The 18,961-nt window shown below is 42.3% G+C and overlaps 1 protein-coding gene across 2 annotated transcripts in view; it reads right to left on the bottom strand.

Annotated features, from left to right (window-relative positions):
- LOC121183725 (MAM domain-containing glycosylphosphatidylinositol anchor protein 1) overlaps positions 1-18,050 on the bottom strand; it is a 156,838-nt gene extending 138,788 nt beyond the window's left edge. For both annotated transcript variants that reach the window (XM_041040931.1, XM_041040922.1), the window contains exons 1-2: positions 17,501-18,050; positions 16,175-16,264 (exon numbers count right to left, since the gene is read on the bottom strand). In XM_041040931.1, the coding sequence (XP_040896865.1) occupies positions 16,175-16,241 (67 nt within the window). In that variant the 5' untranslated portion in view covers positions 16,242-16,264; positions 17,501-18,050. The remainder of the gene's footprint in view (positions 1-16,174; positions 16,265-17,500) is intronic.
- Between the last annotated feature and the right edge of the window lie 911 nt (positions 18,051-18,961).

The following is an 18,961-nucleotide window of genomic DNA, read 5'->3' on the forward strand; positions in this document are numbered from 1 at the left end:
TGGTGCCAGATGAATTGTGTTCCCATTTGCAAGTGAGATCAAAGAAAATCATATTGATCACTCAACATTTATAATGACAGCTGACAGGTCGGGAGAAATAATGCACCCGCGCTGAGAGAAGGAGGGAAACATATATTTATTCCTGTGTTAGTTTTTGTTTGTGCACAGTGTGCAGCTGTGAGCACGCCAAATCAGGTGAAAGTTTTAATGAGGACAGGGTTCATTAATACGAGATCAGAGATCAAGCAATGATTCAAGGTACCTGGACATTGATTATAGCTCAGAGGAGCCAGAAACAATGGAAAACAAAAAAAGGAAGGCGAAAGAGAGAGAGAAAGAGGTGAAAAATAAACACTTAAACGTGCGCTGTGTGAATCTTTCTCAATTAACTGCACTTACAGATGTCCACCTACACATACTCATCGAGTGTGATAAAGAGTGGCAGAAAGATGGAAACATTCTGAATGCAGCAACAAACAGGGGAAAGTCCTTGACTCCAGTGACTGGCATGGTAATAATAATCTGATAACATCATGCAATATTGATCTCTCTGTAACTACAAGGGTTACATTTAATGAGTATCTAAGAAAGATATGTGAAAAGAGGATTTACTAATAACATGTAAAAATGACCAATAAAATTGATTCATTGAATAAATACATTGTAGCCCCTCTACTTTTATTAGCTATAATAAAAGACTTCATTTAAAAATCAGTTGTCAACTCAAGGACAACAACTAAAACTGAAAGTTAACCCAGTATGCTCACAGACATCTAAAGGGGTAGTATCTGCTCTAAAATCGAGCCAAGTACATTCATCAACACTCTGGCCGGGAGCCGATACCGTGGTGAGGCGCATTTATATTGCATCAACAATTTTCAATTCAATTTGGCACCAATAAAAAACATATTTTCTTGGGCATGGATTCAAAGCCTTCGCTGCCAAACAAAAAACAGCAATTAGAGAAGTAGGCATCTTAAAGGAAGATGAAAGTGCATGAAATCCCCCAGTTACCAGTTACAACGTTCATGTCTATTACGAGTGAAGTATTTTCAGTCTGGTCAGGCTTTTCAATAACCCAAGCAGAAAACATGGAGAAAATGTGAGGGTTCTTTTTTTTTTTTTGTAAAGCCCTTAGCATAACATCTTAAATTCCAATTTTTGACATTCCAGCATCAAAAGCCATTTCAAATAATACATGTCACCTACATAATACAACTGCACATAGTGTTATATATGTATATTATTTATATTATATAATCTTATTTATATTTTAAAACATTAATTTTCTTTTAAGATTAGTTTTATTTTTGCTTTTTCTTCCAACCATGATACTATTTAAGTGTTAAAATCCAGTTGAAATGTCGCTGAAATTGATGAAAGCAGAACTGATTAATTATACGAGCTGAAACAGCTGTTTAAACGTGCCTCCCCTGCTGATTCTGAATGGCTTTTGTGAGTGCTCTTATGTTGTTGTTATTTAGCCTTTCTGAGGCTATTGCATATTCATCCTGGCACCAGGCCTGTATTTGTCCAAGGTGCTGGATAGCTCCCTAGCTGCTCCCAGCAGCAGGATCAGCACCTTGGAGAGCACCGTCAGAATGTAGTAAGGATAAATGGATGAAGCCCTTGTCTGTATTATGTGGAATGACGTTCTTTTGCAGTTCAATAGAGCGATTTGATTAATTATTGTGTTAACCCGACCCGATTATTTTAGGGGGGGCGGGGGGGGGGTGCCCAAAACATCCATAGCCCCCGGGCCTACAGAAAAAGCGCCCCTGTGTACTAACTCCGATTATTAAAGTACGGTCTTTACAATAGCTCCAAAATAGCTCTCTGTTTTGAGGTTTCCTTTTAAAGTACCTATACCATGTTAAGGAATACACTAAAATTGCTGACCTGTGCATATGCAGGCTAAGTTTACAAAAGTGTAGATTTGCATTTGCATGCAAATCTACACTACTACAATACGATTAGCTTTGTGTTGTTGTCCACATCAACAGTTTTGTTCATTTGTTTGTTTCTGGACTATTTTTGGACAAGCACAGGATTTATCCATCTCTCATGTCAGTGTGTTTCCACTGAATGCACTTTAGGAGTCCAGGCTGCATAAAGAGAAAACAAAGGAAATGATGCCACAAACACTGTAAATGAGCGGCACGCAGACCTACACTCTGTGGTTCACCCCAGCCCTTGTTGATTTTAGTACCTTCTTGATGACATGAGTGCTACAGAACATATCCATTCCACATCCTGGATGAATAAGCCCTAGGCCTAAGTAGCCTCATAATACCTTTGTCTCATTTGATAAAATGCTGATACAGCCATCTGAGTCATCTTCAATTTACCATTCGCTCAAAGCAATTAGCTTAACAAGCGGGAATGATGGGTGCAGCAGCTTTTCTCCCTGGGTTTCACATATCAGGCTACATACAGGCTGCCTTACCTGGTTGGTGGAGGTTACTGGCACCAGATGGAGCCTGCAGACAAGACTGACGGTAGAAAAGTGCTTACACCACCACCATGTTTTTCATATTGAAAATAATAATAATTTGTATTTGTAATTACAGTTTATATTCTCCTGAAAAGCTTTGCTTGTAGCAAAGAAGCCAATACAACATAGTCTATCATTTCTGTCAAGGAAACTAATAATTAGAATTATAGATTTCTAGTTTGCAGATACCTTAAACAAGAACATTCTGTCTGATACACTGAAGAAAAATGTGCTGTAGTGGCATGAATTTAAGACAGGAAAGAGAGCAAGATAAAGAGAGTTGCGCAGAACAGACAGCTACACACACACACACACACACACACACACACACACACACAGAGAGAGAGAGAGAGAGAGAGAGAGAGAGAGAGAGAGGCCACAGGCAGAAAAACACACAGACAGCAACAGTGTCAGAAAGAAAGACAGACAGAAGCTGTTGAATGTGTAATGACGTCTAGTCCATGACCCGGCTTTTTCAAGTGAAGTCTCCAGAAGTACAGTGCATTCAAAAAGTATTCAGACCTCTTCACTTTTTTCACTTTTTTCACTTTTTTCACTTTTTTCACTTTTTTCACATTTTTCACTTTTTTCACATTTTCCCCATTTTGTTATGTTGCAGCCTCATGCGAAAATTGTTCAAATTCATTTTTCCTTTATTTAACTACAATCAATACACCCTAATGACAAAGTGGAAACATAGTATTAGATTTCTTTGCAAATTTGTTAAAAAGGAAAAACTGAAATATCACATTGACATAAGAATTCAGACCCTTTGCTGTGACACTTAAATTAAGCTCAGGTGCCTCACATTTCTCTTCATCATCTTTGAGATGTTTCTACATTTTGATTAGAGTCCACCTGTAGTAAACTGAACTGACTGGACAGTATTTGGAAAGGCACACAGCTGTCAATACAAGGCCTCACAGCTGACAGAGTACATCAGAGCAAATACTGAGCCATGAGGTCAAGAGAAGAGCCAAGAGAACAGTGGCCTCCATTTTTCTTAAATGGAAGACGTTTGGAACAACTGGGACTCTTCCTGGAGCTGGCTGCCCAGCCAAACTGAGCAATCAGAGGGAGAAGGGCCTTGGTAAGAGAGGTGACAGAGAACCTGAGGGTCACTCTGACTGAGCTCCAGAGTTCCAGTGTGAAGTACAACCATCACTGCAGCACTCCACCCATCTGGGCTTAATGGTAGAGTAGCCCAATGGTCACGGTTGAGGGAAAGTTGAACAGAGCAGCTATATCCTTAATGAAAACCTGGTCCAGAGCTCTCAGGCCAAAGGTTCACCTTCCAACAGGACAATGACTCTAAGCACACAGCCATGACAACACAGGAGTGGCTTAGGGACAACTCTGTGAATATCCTTGAATGCCCAACTAGAGCTCTAACTTCACAAATCATTCACAAATCCAGATGTGCAAATCACATCATACCCAAGAGGAATCAAGGCTGTAATCTCTGCCAAAGGTGCTTGAACTAAGTACTGAGCAATGGGTCTGAATACTTATGTCAATATATCCGTTTTTCCTGCTTAATAAATTTGCTAAAATTTCTAAAACTCTGTTCTTGCTTTGTCATTATGGGGTACTGAGTGTAGACTGATGGGGGAGAAATTAATTTAATTGATTTTAGCATAAGGCTGCAACATAACAGAATGTGAAAGAAATCTGAATGGGTCTGGATACTTTCTGAATGCACTGTATATATTTGGGCCTATGTGCTGAGCAGCTTTACGTTTCCCCAAAGCATAATTTGCTAATGTTTCATATCTAAAATAGTTCCACATGAGCATAAGTCCCTGGAGATAAAGTGGAACCCCCACCCACAGTTATACTTCACTGCTCTAAACACTGCTCCACATAGTGTAGAGACGGTGTAAACAAAATTATTTTTCTCTGCATCTTTGCACCCTGAACCCCTCCTGCCTTTGTCCTTACAAATGTATTCTCTCCATTTCTTTCATCCACCCTCATTCCTCCCTCCGTTCCCTCCTTCCTTCCTCTGCGGCCCACTTCTGCACAGAGGGAAAGGCAGCAGTGGCTTCAATAATTCACTTCCCCTCAGAACAGGTTGTGTTTGCATTGCAGGGTGCTGCAGGCGAGAATAGAGAGGGCGAGGAAGAAAGATTAAAAACAAGGAAGGAATGAGGAATGAACTCGAAATGGATGAAGACTTTGAATAGAAAGATAAAAATGAAAGTAAAAGAAAAAATACAGCAGAGGAGAAATCCTGTTGTGAGTAATCATGATGTGGAAAAACAGAGAGAAAAAAAGGGGGAAATGGTTTAAGGGGGACAAGTTAGCCTCATCTGTGCTGCCGCACTCACTTGTGTTTTCTAAAAGGTGAGAAAGAGTAAGATAATGGAAGAGAGAGGAGGAATGTCGTCTTATCAGAGAATATATTGAGAGAGGCTCCCCATACAGAAAGGGGAAAAGGAGGAGATGAGGGTGGTTAGAGTCTGATAAAAGCCAAAGCAGTAAGCCAACATCTACTGAAACTTTTTCCTGCTGTAACCTGTGAACACTTCACAACCGTGAAGTCACCAGATAGCAATGTGCTGTGGTTTCAGGAAAAACTACAACTATCCCTAAGTCATAACTTACAGAGCCGTTTCACTGTAGTGTTTACCTGTTGATCCATATGGTTTCACTGGTGCTATTTACACTGATATCTAATAAACCAACCGTGGCCTGTATAGAAGCTGTTTACACTGGAAAAGAATAACATAAATAAATGATCAATTGGCAAATACTTAATTGGTCCCTATGGCAGAAATTAGAGAAGAGAGAGCAACTGTTTTTGGTAGCTGATTATTAGTTTTTCATTTTTTAATCATAAACTGCCAAAAGTTCACTGGTAGCAGTTTCTCTAATGTAAACGTTTGCTGGTTTTCTTTTTATTGTATTATATTAAACTTTATCTTTGGGTTTTAGACTTTTGGTTGAACTAAACATCTGAAGACGTCACTTTGGGCTATGGGAAATTGTGATGGGATTTATCCATTGTGAAAAGAATTGTTAGCTGTACCCTCAGTGGATACACATGCTGAACTATAATTTTCAGATGTTTTTTCTTTTCATTCATTCTTTCCTGGTAAACAGCAAAGCATCTGGCGGTAAAAGAACAGGGACGAGACCAACAAACTCAGCCAAAGCTACAGGAAAGGAAACCAGATTTGCTCCACTGCCAAAATTTCAGCTCTCAAAAACCTTTTTGTGAGTCCGTGTGATGTTGATTGAACTTATGATGTATTTGGACAGTCTGATCTACAAAAACTTTAAACTCTTCAAATATGATTTGGTCTAAAACAAATAAAGTATAAGTTGCACGTTTATTCCCTCTCGCGCGCTCTCGCTCTCTCCTACTCGTTCCCCCTATTTCTTTCATTTTCAGAGGCCTTTGTCGGTCTAATTCTCTGTCTCTAGGGAAGCCTGTCTTCCTTTAGCTGCTCTGTATCTGGCCCTGCCCTTTTCAATGTCACTCCTACTGTGGCTCTCTCTCTGTTTTTTTTTTAAATATGCCTTTCTGCACTGCCATGTGTCTTGTTTCTCTTCTTTCGTAAGCTGGATTCAAGTCGTCTTACTGAATGTCAAAATTCAATTAGGTTTCATCAGTTTCACCAAGATGTGTTAATGCCTGAAGTGGAAAGTTGCTGATAAACAAATGAGGTGATGAATTTCAGAGAGGTATGGTTATTATGTCAAGTTTTACATACATGAAGTGATGCAACTCCCTTTTTTTTTTTTAAACTTCCCTTCAAATCCTAAAATGCTGTCTGCATTTTGGCCATGAGATCAGCTGAGGTATTATCTGCTTTCTTTGGACGAAAGAAACCAGAGAAATTTACCTGAATACTTTATCTTGCTGAATAGCACCTCTCCCTCAGATGAAGGATGTCTGGAGAAATTCTTTTTTAAGTGGAATAATGTCCTTACTCAGCCAAAGGCATCATAGTGATTGAGTTTGAAATAAGAATCTAATACATGCATCTGGAAATAGCAGATCTCATTTATATGGGGACTAAAACAATATTGTGGTTGTTCTGATATTCTCATGTCAGTACTGACTTCCAATCAGCTACAGCAGTGATTCCTAAACTGGGGTACTTGTACCCAAGGATGTACTTGTAGTCCCCAGAGAATAAGTGGAAAGATTGAGGAGTGGCTCTGCTCAGTAGAATAAAATAAGAAACAGAAATTCTGATATGCTAATGAATAAGACAAGAGTCTACAGCCATGCTAGCAGCTCCGTGAGGCTGTGCTTAGTCAACAAAAACTACATGGTGGTGCTAGAGGAGGAGTCAAGGAATCACTCCATAATTCTATAATTCAGTATGGACTAAAGTAGTAGACCAACCAACAGACCAACATCGCCATGCTGCTATTGGCTTAAAACATACCCACATATTTGTGTTGAGATGGAACACAAACGTGATCATACCCACTACCAGCTGCAACAGGCAGACTGCACAGGGCACCACTCACACCAGCCTGAGTCAGCTGTAACACCTTAACACCGTGGGCTGAGACTGAGAGTGCATGACAACGACTTAGGAAGTGTTCAGAGAACATCTGGTTTAAAGTCTTCCACCTAAAAAGTTTGGTAATGTAATGAAGGGTTTGTTTGTTTGTTTTTCATTTGATAGGTCAGTGGGAGTTTCCAAAAAAAAAAAAAAGCTGGGAAACACTGAACTACAGTATCATGCACACTCAGCCAGGCAGCATGTTTGCATAAAACATACAGTAAATTTATTCTTATTTTTCTGTGAATAGCAAATTCATGCCCGGGTTACAACTACACTCATCTTCAACTAATATAACAAGTGTTTCATTGAATTCATGGTGAAAGCAGCCGTTTCGTTTCAGCCTCCTGTTTGTTTTAGCTACTTTCACCCAAATCAAACCACCCGTCCTCATGATGCACCTGTCCCTCTGCCCTCATTTCCTGTGGTTGCGGCTAGCCCAGGCTGTCTCCTTGCTCCCCAGTGTCAGCCCTCCACGCCTGCTTCCCAAATGACAGTGTGCGCTATGTCCTATATATGCAGTAAGTGGAGAGGTGGGTGGATGCTTGCCACTGAACCGACAGATGATAGTGAGAAGATGACAGGGCTTTGGAGGAGAGAGGTGCTGGATATAAAGAAAAGGGAGGATAGTGAGAAAAGAGGGAGCGGGTAAACGAGGAAGGAAAGTGATGAGGAGAGTAAAAGGGATGTTTCTGTTGAAAAGGTTTGGATGAGGGGAGAGAATTAGGGTGGAAAGACGTTGTATAATAGAGAATGGGTACATTTTATTTGACATGTTAAGGGTAGCTATATGGATGGCTGGGAAGGAAAAGAGGATCAGAGAGATGTAAGAGGAAGGGGAGAGAGGAAGATGACAGGAACATCTTTTTTGACAGGACTAAGTTTAGTAGATGGGTAAAGACAGGATGAGGGAGAGCGGTGGGGAGGAGGAGAGGGATCAGAATGTGGAGCCGGTGGCAGGTAAATTGCTACAGTGACAACATGGGGACTTTTCAACACATCCGACAGATTATACCCCATCTCTTCTGAGCCAGCTGAATGGAGAAAGACTGGAAAGTCTAAGAGAAGCAAGCTAGAATTTCAGACCTTAAAAGTGCCAGAAATTTTTACTAAAACCGTCATGAGCAGGGGGAGAGGAGGAGGAAGAGGAAGAGGAGGGGAGTTTGCCACTGAGGGAGAGTCTGAAAGAGCGAGCAAGAGCTAGAGAGAGAGAGAGAGGGCGAGATCTCCAAGCAGCAAGCATCGCTGAATTATTGAGGCCAGGCGTGTGTAGGAGCAGAAGATAGATTTCCAGTGTTGATCCCTTCCTGCTGTCAGAAAGTTTAGTCGGACACGACCAACTCCAGCAGTTGCGGTTGTTTTGTTGTTGTTTGAGGGTTTTCAGCAAGCACCACAGGGAAAGGCGGGAGAAGCAGCCTCGAAAAGTGTGGTTTTAGGAGCGTGTGCGCTTCATGCGACTCTTTAAATCAGGGAAGCTCTGTATGATGAGGTTTTCCCAGGCAGTCAGTACCTATGTGCAGGTTTTCTATGAAGTGACAGATGAATATATGTCTATGCTGAAAGCAGCGCCAGGCAGCGACAGCGGCTTCCTGTGTGCACTGCACTTTGCACACTCTGCAAAACCCCACCATTTGCTTGGTGTGAGTCAACAATACTGCAAATATTTTAAAGCTCCCTGAAGAAAGTTACACCTAAATACCGGCAGAATGTGGGGATGCCAACACACGAGGGTTGTCACAATATCTGAATACTAAACACTGACAGATATAATGACACCAACCCTCATATAAAAGTAAGGAAATCATATTTTTAAAAAAAAAAATCATATCAGACTCAAATTATTGCTCCAAGCTGAGGATTTTTATACATCTTATAACATGTGTGGTGGGGATTTTTTAAGCCACTGTGTTTAACATTTAATAAGCCCCAACTTTGATACCCCCCGGTGGTAGTAACAAAAAAGACACCATGGCAGACAGCAGTGTAACGCTGAAAGCACATAAACTGCACCCATTTTGACTGGAATTGTCCAATTTTTCTACAAACAAAGCCTCCAAAAAGATGCCATAATCACAAAAAAAAATCTAGGCACAGTGGCTTAGAAATTTATGCTAACAAATTAAAAAAAAAAGTCAAAAAAATGAAGGCAAAGCACAAAATGAGTGCTGAAGACAAAAGAGAGGAGGGTGAAAGAGAAGGAAGTGAAGAAGAAAGAGAGTGACAGTGTGAGAGAAGTGCAGGAGGAGGCAGACGGTCTCTGATGTAAGCCATGTTCTCACCGCTGTTCACAACCGTCCTGTCGCCTTCATGAATAAGTTAGATGCCAAATGTTCCCTCCCTCTCACGCTCATGCATGCAAACGCACACACATCAACACACTCAAAGCCACTACAGCCCTTAGTCCTTCACTCTCTAGACACCAGAATCAGAGCCTGTGCACACAAAACAAAACAAAACTAGACATAAAACATTACATTAAGATGCTCTGAATTCCCAAAACTGCACACAAAGACACAGACACACATATGTGCATATTCCCTCCTGAAGCGGAGCCAGTAAGAGATGCTTGATAATGTCTGACAGAGTGACTGGAGTACAGAGGAGAAAAGTGAAGTTTCGCTGACAGTTTTTCCTACCCACAGGGCACCCACGTCGTCCTGTTACGCTTTGGACCACTCTCAGCCAAAGAGGTGTATGTGTGTGTGTGTGTGTGTGTTCAGGCCCGTGCATATTACTCTGCGTGTGTCACACGGACTAACATCCCAGTATAGAGCAATGAGAGTGGGTGAGAGTGAGGTAATGATCTACGAGCTCAGCTAAAGGTAAATACAGTGGAGATGTTTGTGCACGTGCACGTTGGTATGTGCATGTGGAAATTTGTGCGTGGGCTGTCATGTGTGTGATTGTGCGTGGATGTGATCTGCATGACCATGAACATCATCATTGGAGGCAGCGAGCGAAACACAAAGACAGGAAAAAAGAAATACAAATGAAGAGGTAGAAGGAAGGTTACATGATGATCTGTGGGCAAAAAAAAAATTAGAATAATTCTGTCGGCACTTCAGCGCAGACACATGCTGCTGGAGGCTGCAGTGATTCTCAGCATTTCATTCCTCCTCATCAAACTTCTGTCTTTGATTTTGTCTTGCTTAACTTTGAAAAATGGAAATATTTTCAGGAAATGTAAATTGAATGAAAATTTTAGTTGCGAGGAAATCTGCATTCATTTATGCAGAGGACAGTGATTCATATTGTTTCAGAAAGCAGATTAGTAAAGGCTGACAAGGTAAATGTCACAATATCAACAATGCCTTCCAACAGGATTTTGTTAATAATTCAAATGAAACTGACCTCTTAAAGAAATAGTTTGACATTTCAGAAAATATGTGTGTTCGTAAGTTTGCGTGTAAGATGCATTAAGACAGCTCACCTCAATGTAAACACATATAAACATAATATTACACAAAGTCTTAAACACTATGCTTTCTAAGGAGATAAATTACTATCTCACCTCACTTGAGGCCCCGGTGTGCCAGACTGCCCACCTCTACCTGCTGCCTTGTGCCCACCCCAGGCTCAGAGTGTAACTGGTGGGAGGCAGGGTGATAAATCAGACCTCCCAAGACGTTGCCTTAGCGCTCTTATCCTTTACCCCCAGGTAGCGAGGCTAGTGTAAACTACAGTCAACATATCACTTTGGCCACAGGCCTATGGCTCCACTGCTGACCTGTAGGTTAATAGAAATGTTGTCAGGCTTTAATATCCAGTCAGCCATATGGAAAAAAAAAGGAAACTGAAAAGGAGAAGAGAGGAGAATCAAGAGCAAAAAAAGTGGCAAAGAATGAGCTTGGTAAGCACCAAATCAAGGAAGTTGAGTGTTGTATTCTGTATGTGAATGTTCTCAAGGCATGACCCTTTTAATATTAAGGCAGCAAGGGCTATACTGCTACACAATGGACCTAGTTAACGTGAGAAAAAAATGAGAGCAAGAGGAGATAATTAAAGCACCATGTGCACTAAAATTTTTAGCAGGAGCAATGGGATCAAAAAGACTGACAGAGATGAGTTGAGACAGACACAAAGAGAGGGAGGGACGAGGAGAATGAAAGTGGAAGGGAAGCAGGCAGATACCAGCACTCGCTTGTAACAGGTAAAGTAGTTTACATTTAAACTTTAAATTGTTAATTGCGGCGAGCGGTGGAGAACCTGATATACATGACAAACAATAAAGACACTTGCCAACAGTCATCAGCTCTCCAATCCTGCCAACCAATTATCTCCTATCTGTTCTGTGCAAAGAAGAGCTGCAATAATGATCTTGCACTCTTCACCGTAATGGAGCTCGCTTAGCACACAAAACACTGAATTTTTCTGGCCAAATATTGACCTGCTTCTCATGTCTCCTCTTAGAGGTGAGCAGTCAAAACACACTGCAGAGGGCGGCTAGAGAAGGTGACGAGATGGCGTCTCCATCGATCTATCTATCTGTATATCTATCGGAATGTTTTATACATTTTAAATTCTATAATAAATCCCCTCACTATAGGGGTGAGCATTCAGGCCTGTACCGTTCTCTTGGTGCACACCACACATGCACTCGTCCACTTGTCAAGAATATGGTAAAGGATGACTCATCTGACCATATCACTTTTTTCCACACCTCTGTGGACCAGCGTCTATGGTTATTGCACCACTGAACTGAGATGTGCATTCACCTTTGTAATGAGGGGTTTATGCACTGAAACCCTACTGTAATACCCCTCTCTGTGTAAATGTCGACAGACTGTGCTTGCGGACACAGTCTGATCACGTCCTGCACTGACATTCTCAGTCACCTGAAGAAAAGTTGCTCTTCTGTTTTTTCCTTGCATATTTCACCAATGCACGAGTATCACACTCATAGAATATGCGCTGTTGATCACAATGTCCAACCCTGTGTACAGATCTAAATGCAGATGTCAGGCATAGTCTTTATGACTGAAGCTCCTGCTATCTGTGGCCCAACAATAAATCCTCTATCTATCTATCTATCTCGGTTTCATTTGGACAGTTAGAAAAATAGTTTGAGCACCTCTAATTAAATTCAAAGGGCTTTAATTAAACATAATACAGAGGAAAAGGTCACTCAGCGATCACTGACATTACTGATCACATTCATGTGGAGAGGGTCTGTGATCAGTAAACCAAAAAGAGAGATGTGTGTGTGTTGTGTGAGTGTGTGTGTGTGGCGTGTGCGTGGTGTGTCTGTGGAGTGTGTGCACACCTGTAAATACAGTGAACAGAAAAATGAAGCCAAGGCAAAGAGGTAAAGAGTAGGAGGAAGATAGTAGGTGTCAGATTGTAGGAGGTAAAAGGTTATCATCATCTCCAGTTTAATGCTTTAATCTCTTCCTATCACCGTCTCCCCTCTGCTCCCTTCTCCTCTTCCATTCCCTCAGAGCCAACGATAAATTATGGATGCTTATTAGAAAAGGGCAATATGCAGCATCCAAAATAAACTCAGCAGCAAGAGACAGAAAAAGAGACACAAACAAAAAAGTGCTGATGTGGGGAGAGGAAGAGCTAAAGTCACAGGGGAGGCTTGTGGCCAGGCCAGTTAAACCTGGAATGATCTCCTTCTAGGTCACCAGCTCTCAACACATGCGCCGCAGCAGGCTAATGTACCGCAGCGCGTGAAGCGCCACATTAAGACGAAGCTCAAATGCTGGGTGTTCGTCTACAGACTCGCAGACTGCAAATAAAAAAAAAAAAAAAACTTGAAATGTAACCCAAGTCTTTCATTCTTCCTTGGGCAACATCTTCAAAGTGATGTTAAATTTGTGCGCAATTTAGGCATATTAAACTTCTTCACTTTCTGCATCTCCTGTAGTGCTTTGTTCTATGGCCAGTGGCAAGGCCTCAACTCTTCTGCAGCTGCGAGGCCCTTGGTAAAATCTAAAAATATAAACACTGTAAAGCAAAATCATTGATTTGAGTTCATTAAATTTCCTGTTAACAAGCACATAATGAAGCATCATATTGCAGGCTAATGCAGTTTGCATTCCATCTACAGCACCAGCTAATGGTTTTGTGTGACTTTGTCGAGCAATCAATAATTTGGTGTCCCTGTGAACTCTGTTGCTTGGCGGAGTGTGATGTGACGCAGCAGCACAAAGCTGGAGAGACACTTTTTTTTTTCCCGGTACACTTTGTCTTTGTGTTGGTGTCATAACAGTTGAGCCCTTCAGCTGAGGAGTCAAGTCCTGCGAAACTCTCGTGAAATTTTCTGAACCTCCTCAAATCCTTAAGTATGTTGAGGGTTGGCACAAGTGAATGCTTGTGATGCCTAGGATTACAGTATATCCAGATTAAATTAAACTTTAATACCGCTATAAATGTATGCTGGGATGTTTGTGATCAGGGTGTGGAGATATAAAGAATATAAAAGGCTTATCCCAAAAAACAGAGTAGTGGAGGAGAGGACTCTAGTGAACAAGATTTGGGATAAAATTCTATTAATCAACTTGCTTAAGAAAGATTGCTGTGGCAAAAACATATGCTGTGCAGCTTTTCCTTATGCCTTTGGAGTAAAGCATCGCATTTCCTTAGTACGCTTCCCTGTCCAGTTGCTGTTTGATGGACAGGTGTTACAAGCTTTCTGACGGCCTATCAAAATTCACAGAAGTACAATCAGTACTACACTGCTGCAAGAAGAACAGTGACTGATCCACAAGTCCCTGCTGAGCCAGCAAACTGTTGCAGTGGGAAGAAAAGTGTGTCTGTTGCACAAACACGTCCCACTCACACATGCACACACACATACACACTCACACTTCATACTTATGCATGCATCGGCACATGAACTCACACTCACATACACGAACACAAACACCTGCATGAACAGACTCACAGGCACAAGCTGACAAAAAAAAAAAAAAAAACACACACACACATCCAAACACACCCCAGAGAAGGCTACAGTAAATGAACCTCACAGCCGTCCAAAGTGCTGACATCAATCAGGCACGCCTTCACCGTTCGGCTCCCGATGGACAGTGAGTCGCATCTGTCTGCTACAGCATGTGCTAAACAATTCTAAAGTGAGGGAAACCATTTTATGCATATCTGCATACACAGCGAGCGAGTGTGCCAAACCCCGCTGGCTCTCTCCCCGATCTTCCCCACTCACGTTGTTTACTGCAATTGTGCAAATTGTGAGGTGATTTGTTCTTTCTGACTGACTCTTTTTTAGTGATGATGATTTACCTACATGAAACAGTTGTTACACAGGTACGCACAGCTGAGTACCACCACACACACACACACACACAGTCCACCTGGGAATGTGGGGCCTGTGAACGCTGGCCAGTATGATTCCCACAAAGCTTTGGGACTTTTCCTCCCTCAGCAGAGATTGAAAGGCTGCTGTTACACATAAGACAAATAACCTATAACACTGGGAAAAAAAACTGTCAGAAAAAAAAATATTCATTGTAGCCTCCAAGATTGGCGCTGACTACATACCTATCTGCTTCGACCCAGTGCATATTTGTGACAGAGCCCAGGAGGCACACATGCACAAACTCTTCATGACAATCAGTACATCATCCTGCAGAGAACCCAAAACTGTTTCACATGGCTATGATGAAAAAAATAAATGAGGGCGAGAATGCACAAGGGCAAAACTGGAAATGTGAGCCTTCTTCAGGACAGCGTAACTAGATCAGAAAAGTCACTCCATGAGGAGACAACTGATTGAAAAAACTAAGACACGCTCCGGCAAAATAATGGCTTGCATTTAAAGTAACTTGTAAAGTTCTGGACACCATAAATCTTTAAACTGTTATGTTTCAAAATATCAACAAAATAGACATATGGTAAATCCTAGCTTTATCAAAACAGGGGCCATCTGTTACCCACACCTACAGGTAACAAATGACCCCCGATAAGTATAAGTGATGCAACTAAAACTCAGGTGGGTCCTTTTTCATTGTAAAAAAGAAACTTCATAAGATCCAGTACTGTCACTGTACACAGGCACCGAGCTGTCTGCAGAGCATGGTTTACAAAGGCATCCTTATAATCATTTAAATCGTGTCACAAATAAGTAAAGTTTTAAGAGCTGTCCATGTTTGATTATAATTTACACTAATACTGACACGTCAGCGCCAGTGTGAAGTGTGAGAGTGGTACAAGCCTGATTAGTTCGCAAGGACTTCTACATGGGCCTGTATGCTTCAGCAAATGACAGATTGTCAGCGTGTCTCGGTGTGACGGCAGGCTGCGGGATTGCTTATGACAACAGCACTGTATGCTGCTATGACTAAACAGACCTTGTTTTCAATGGCTGCCACATGCCTTCAAACATCAAAATCAAAGTATCAAAGCTGACAGTTCAGTTTGTGTGTTTGCCTTGCCTGAAGGGACAGGAGGACGCATATCTGGCCAGGCGCCTGTAGCTGAAGAAACTGAGCCTTTGTAGTACAGTGAGACCGCCTTAAGAGGGGACAAATCTCCATTTTATCCTCAAAAGCACAGTGTGACTGTCCTGTTTAACCTGACAAAGACGAGCCACGTTTCAGAGAGCTCTATGCTCCTGCTGAAACCTGTTGTATGTGTGTTTTGTGTGTGTGTGTGTGCGTGTGCGTGTGTGTGTGCAAGAAAGTGCAGTAAGCATGGGGCATGGTGTTGAGTTAAATTGTGGCCAAACTATAACCTCCTAAATAATAAACCCTAGACTGATCATACTTTGTGTAATAAAGCACAAATCTGTAGGCCTAATGTGCATTTAGCCTTAAACATTCATATCAGCCTAAAAATGGAATTAGATTGGATTTACAGTAGGTGGGTTTCCTCTCCACTCCATAGCTGGATGTTTTCCCAGCCGCCTCCTGTGACTTCTAAGAAGTAATATCTCCCTTTCAAGTTAATTTGCTGTCGATCTCCCTGAAGCTATTCTCGCAGTAGTTTAAACGCCAGTTATTATACTGCCTCCTATTAGTGTGTGGTACTATAATGCGGACAATATGCGGCACGGAGAAGCCCTTAATTAAGGTTATGGGCTAATAATTGAACAAATTAACATCGCTGCTGCAATGGAGTTCAGTCAGTCCGCGCTAATAAAGTGTGCATTGATGTAATAATAGGAATACATTTGTTAATATCGCGTTCCTACCGTAAACTCCTTGGCCCCAGGCAAGAGGTGAGACACTAGAAAATAACAAAATCCAGAAAAGCTCCATGTTCAGCTCAGTTCCGTCATAACCTAAGAAAGAGGGAGACAGAGAGAGGAAGAAAGAGAAAGGTGAAAACAGAGGCACATAGAAGAACAGCCTGCAAATCTGTGACAAACAAGAGGCGACGGCTGAGTGATTGTTATCAAAAAGGAAGAAGAGACACTTTCAATTGTGTTTGTGCGTGTGTTCAACTGTGTCTCCTCCAATCCCTTAAGCCGTGAAAATAATATTACAGAGCAATTTAGCCCCCGCTGCACAGCCTACATCGTTTCATTCAACTTAAAGGGCGGGTAATTCAATCATAAAATCGTGGATTATAAGAAGCTTACACACAGGGGCGTTAGAGAATTGGAGATTGACAGGATTGTCTGCTGTTTAACGTGACTAAACTTCCACTCCTCACTGAATCACGGGGGGGCAGGTGTAGTCAGGACGGGAGAAAACTAAGGATTAGACTGCAGTATTCACGGAGGATTAGTTACAAGTGGGGGGTCATGCACTTCGGACCTCAAACACCCACACGTACACGCACCGCCTTTCCTTCCTTCAGATCAATAGAATTATTCCCTGCAATCATCCACTTTTTTTATGTTGATATTTGTGGCGTCCTCTTTAAAATGCGGTATTACAGTTGTAAAATTCATCTGTGATCACATGTTGGTGTTATTTCTCTGCGCATTTCATAGCCTGTGGAGAAAACCTGAGGATGAAAAGCAGCTGGAGTCAGGGGCTGATGGACCCCTCTTAACGTGACTCCTCTGACCGTACATGAGGATTTCCTCCGACGTCTGGCTCTTATTATATTTGAATAATGGCTCTGAGTCGGCAGCAATGACAGGTTGCGTTATACAGCGCGCCCTGATCAAAGTTTCATTATACGATGCATGAGAGTTAATACCTGCATTAATGTGAGAATGAGCTGCATGAGACCTGCTCACACTGACATGTGGTTGTAGATCGTTTCATCGCCTGCATAAGAACAGATATCACTGGTGCGAATTAAAGAAAGGTAAAGCCAAAAATCTGAGTGTCACCGGTGAGGCATAAATAGAGCAAGGATGGATCAACTTTGATCCTGATGCAGAATTGAGTTAAATTAAATTAAATTATGCCTGTGTTTTTTCAGACGTCCTCAAATCCACATTTCAGTCTTTAAAATGCATACAGGCAAGGTGCAAAGTAAATAGATAAATAAAACAATGCTGACAAAAATTAAAAAATAAGGTCTTTTCTGTGTAGGCATGTAATCCCTGTCGCGTCTCTACCTTGTCTCTGAGGTGCCGTCCGCTGGGTCAGTCTGCTACCCAGCGCTGCGCGCACTCCTCCGGGCTCAGCGAAGAGGATTCCTCCGCTCTCCGTTAGACCAACCCGCCTCCCTGCTTCTCCGCAAACAAAAAAAAAATGTGTTGAAAAGTTATATATCCTCCTCCAGTGGGCGTCCGATATGAGCTTTTACAATTCCCGGAGAGTACAGTGTGGAGTTTGCCGAGCTCCCAGACCTCTCAAATAATCTCCTTGGTGTGTTAAACTTTTTATTTTACGCACAGAAAAGGCGGGGAGCGGAATCTCACCGCTGCTCGATTCCACTGAGTCCCAGAGATGAAAATAAAAGCACTTTCCCCTTGCAAAAAAAAAAAAAAAACTCAAGCAAAGCTAGTTGGACAAAATCCTATACACCCAGTCTCCTCTGTTGTGGATTATTTACTCTTAAAGGCGTGGTTGAAGTGGCTTTGCTGTCTCTCTGTGGTGACAGTCTAGTGAAGCCCCTCTAACACAATCATGCGCTCTGAAAATGAGCTTCCCTCCGCTCGTTCAATCAGCGCTGTGTCTGTGGACTCCAAGTGAAGCTGGCCAAGTGGAATATGTGCGCAGACTGAGAACGACCGCCCCTGTCTGTGAAGAGGGAGAGAGAGGTATGGAGGGATGGGGAGAGGGAGAGGGAGGGGAGGGAGGACAGAGGCTTACACATAGATGCGCTCAAACCTCACAGCTCCGCACTGAACAGGTTGTCAAAAGAACAGCATTGCCATCTCCTCTCTCTTTATTTTTCACCTTCCGGTCTCCCATTCACTCTGAAACAGGTTTCAACCCTTTTAGGCTCCACAAGACGTCTTTTAAGAGCCGAAGGGGCAACCACTGGTTTTCGTGTTTCTCTCTGTTGCCGACTCTTTGATAGAGTTCCCCAGCTGCGGTGCCACCAATCGTCGGTGCCAATTAGAACTGAAAGGCGCACCGAAAGTTTTTTTGGCCTAATGGAGAGGCCCTTAACACCACCACCCCTCCCCGTGGACCAATTATTTATGACAGCAAAAATAGACTGACTGGTGACCACCCCCCCCCCCCCCCCTCTCTCTCTCACTCTCTCTCTCTCTCTCTCTCTCTCTCTCTCACACACACACACACACACACATTCGAGCCTACACACACTTACACCGCCTCTCCCCTCTCCATTTCTCCACTTTTGCAGGCGGGTTTAATTTCCCACTGTGGCCACGTGAGGGCGTGTTTCAGCTCATCACCATTATCGGAATGCACGTGTGTGTGTGTGTGTGTGTGTGTGTGTGTGTGTGTGTGTGTGTGTGTGTGTGTGTGTGTGTGTGTGTGTGTGTGTGTGTGTGTGTGTGTGTGTGTGTGGTGATGGGGTCTGAAATCAGCGTCCCTTGTAAAGGGCCCTTGTATTCCTGACCTCTCCAAGAGAGATGCTGGTTTATCACAAAGCAGTGACT

Source organism: Toxotes jaculatrix, chromosome 1, assembly GCF_017976425.1.
Source record: "Toxotes jaculatrix isolate fToxJac2 chromosome 1, fToxJac2.pri, whole genome shotgun sequence".
Classification (NCBI taxonomy): Eukaryota; Metazoa; Chordata; class Actinopteri; family Toxotidae; genus Toxotes; species Toxotes jaculatrix.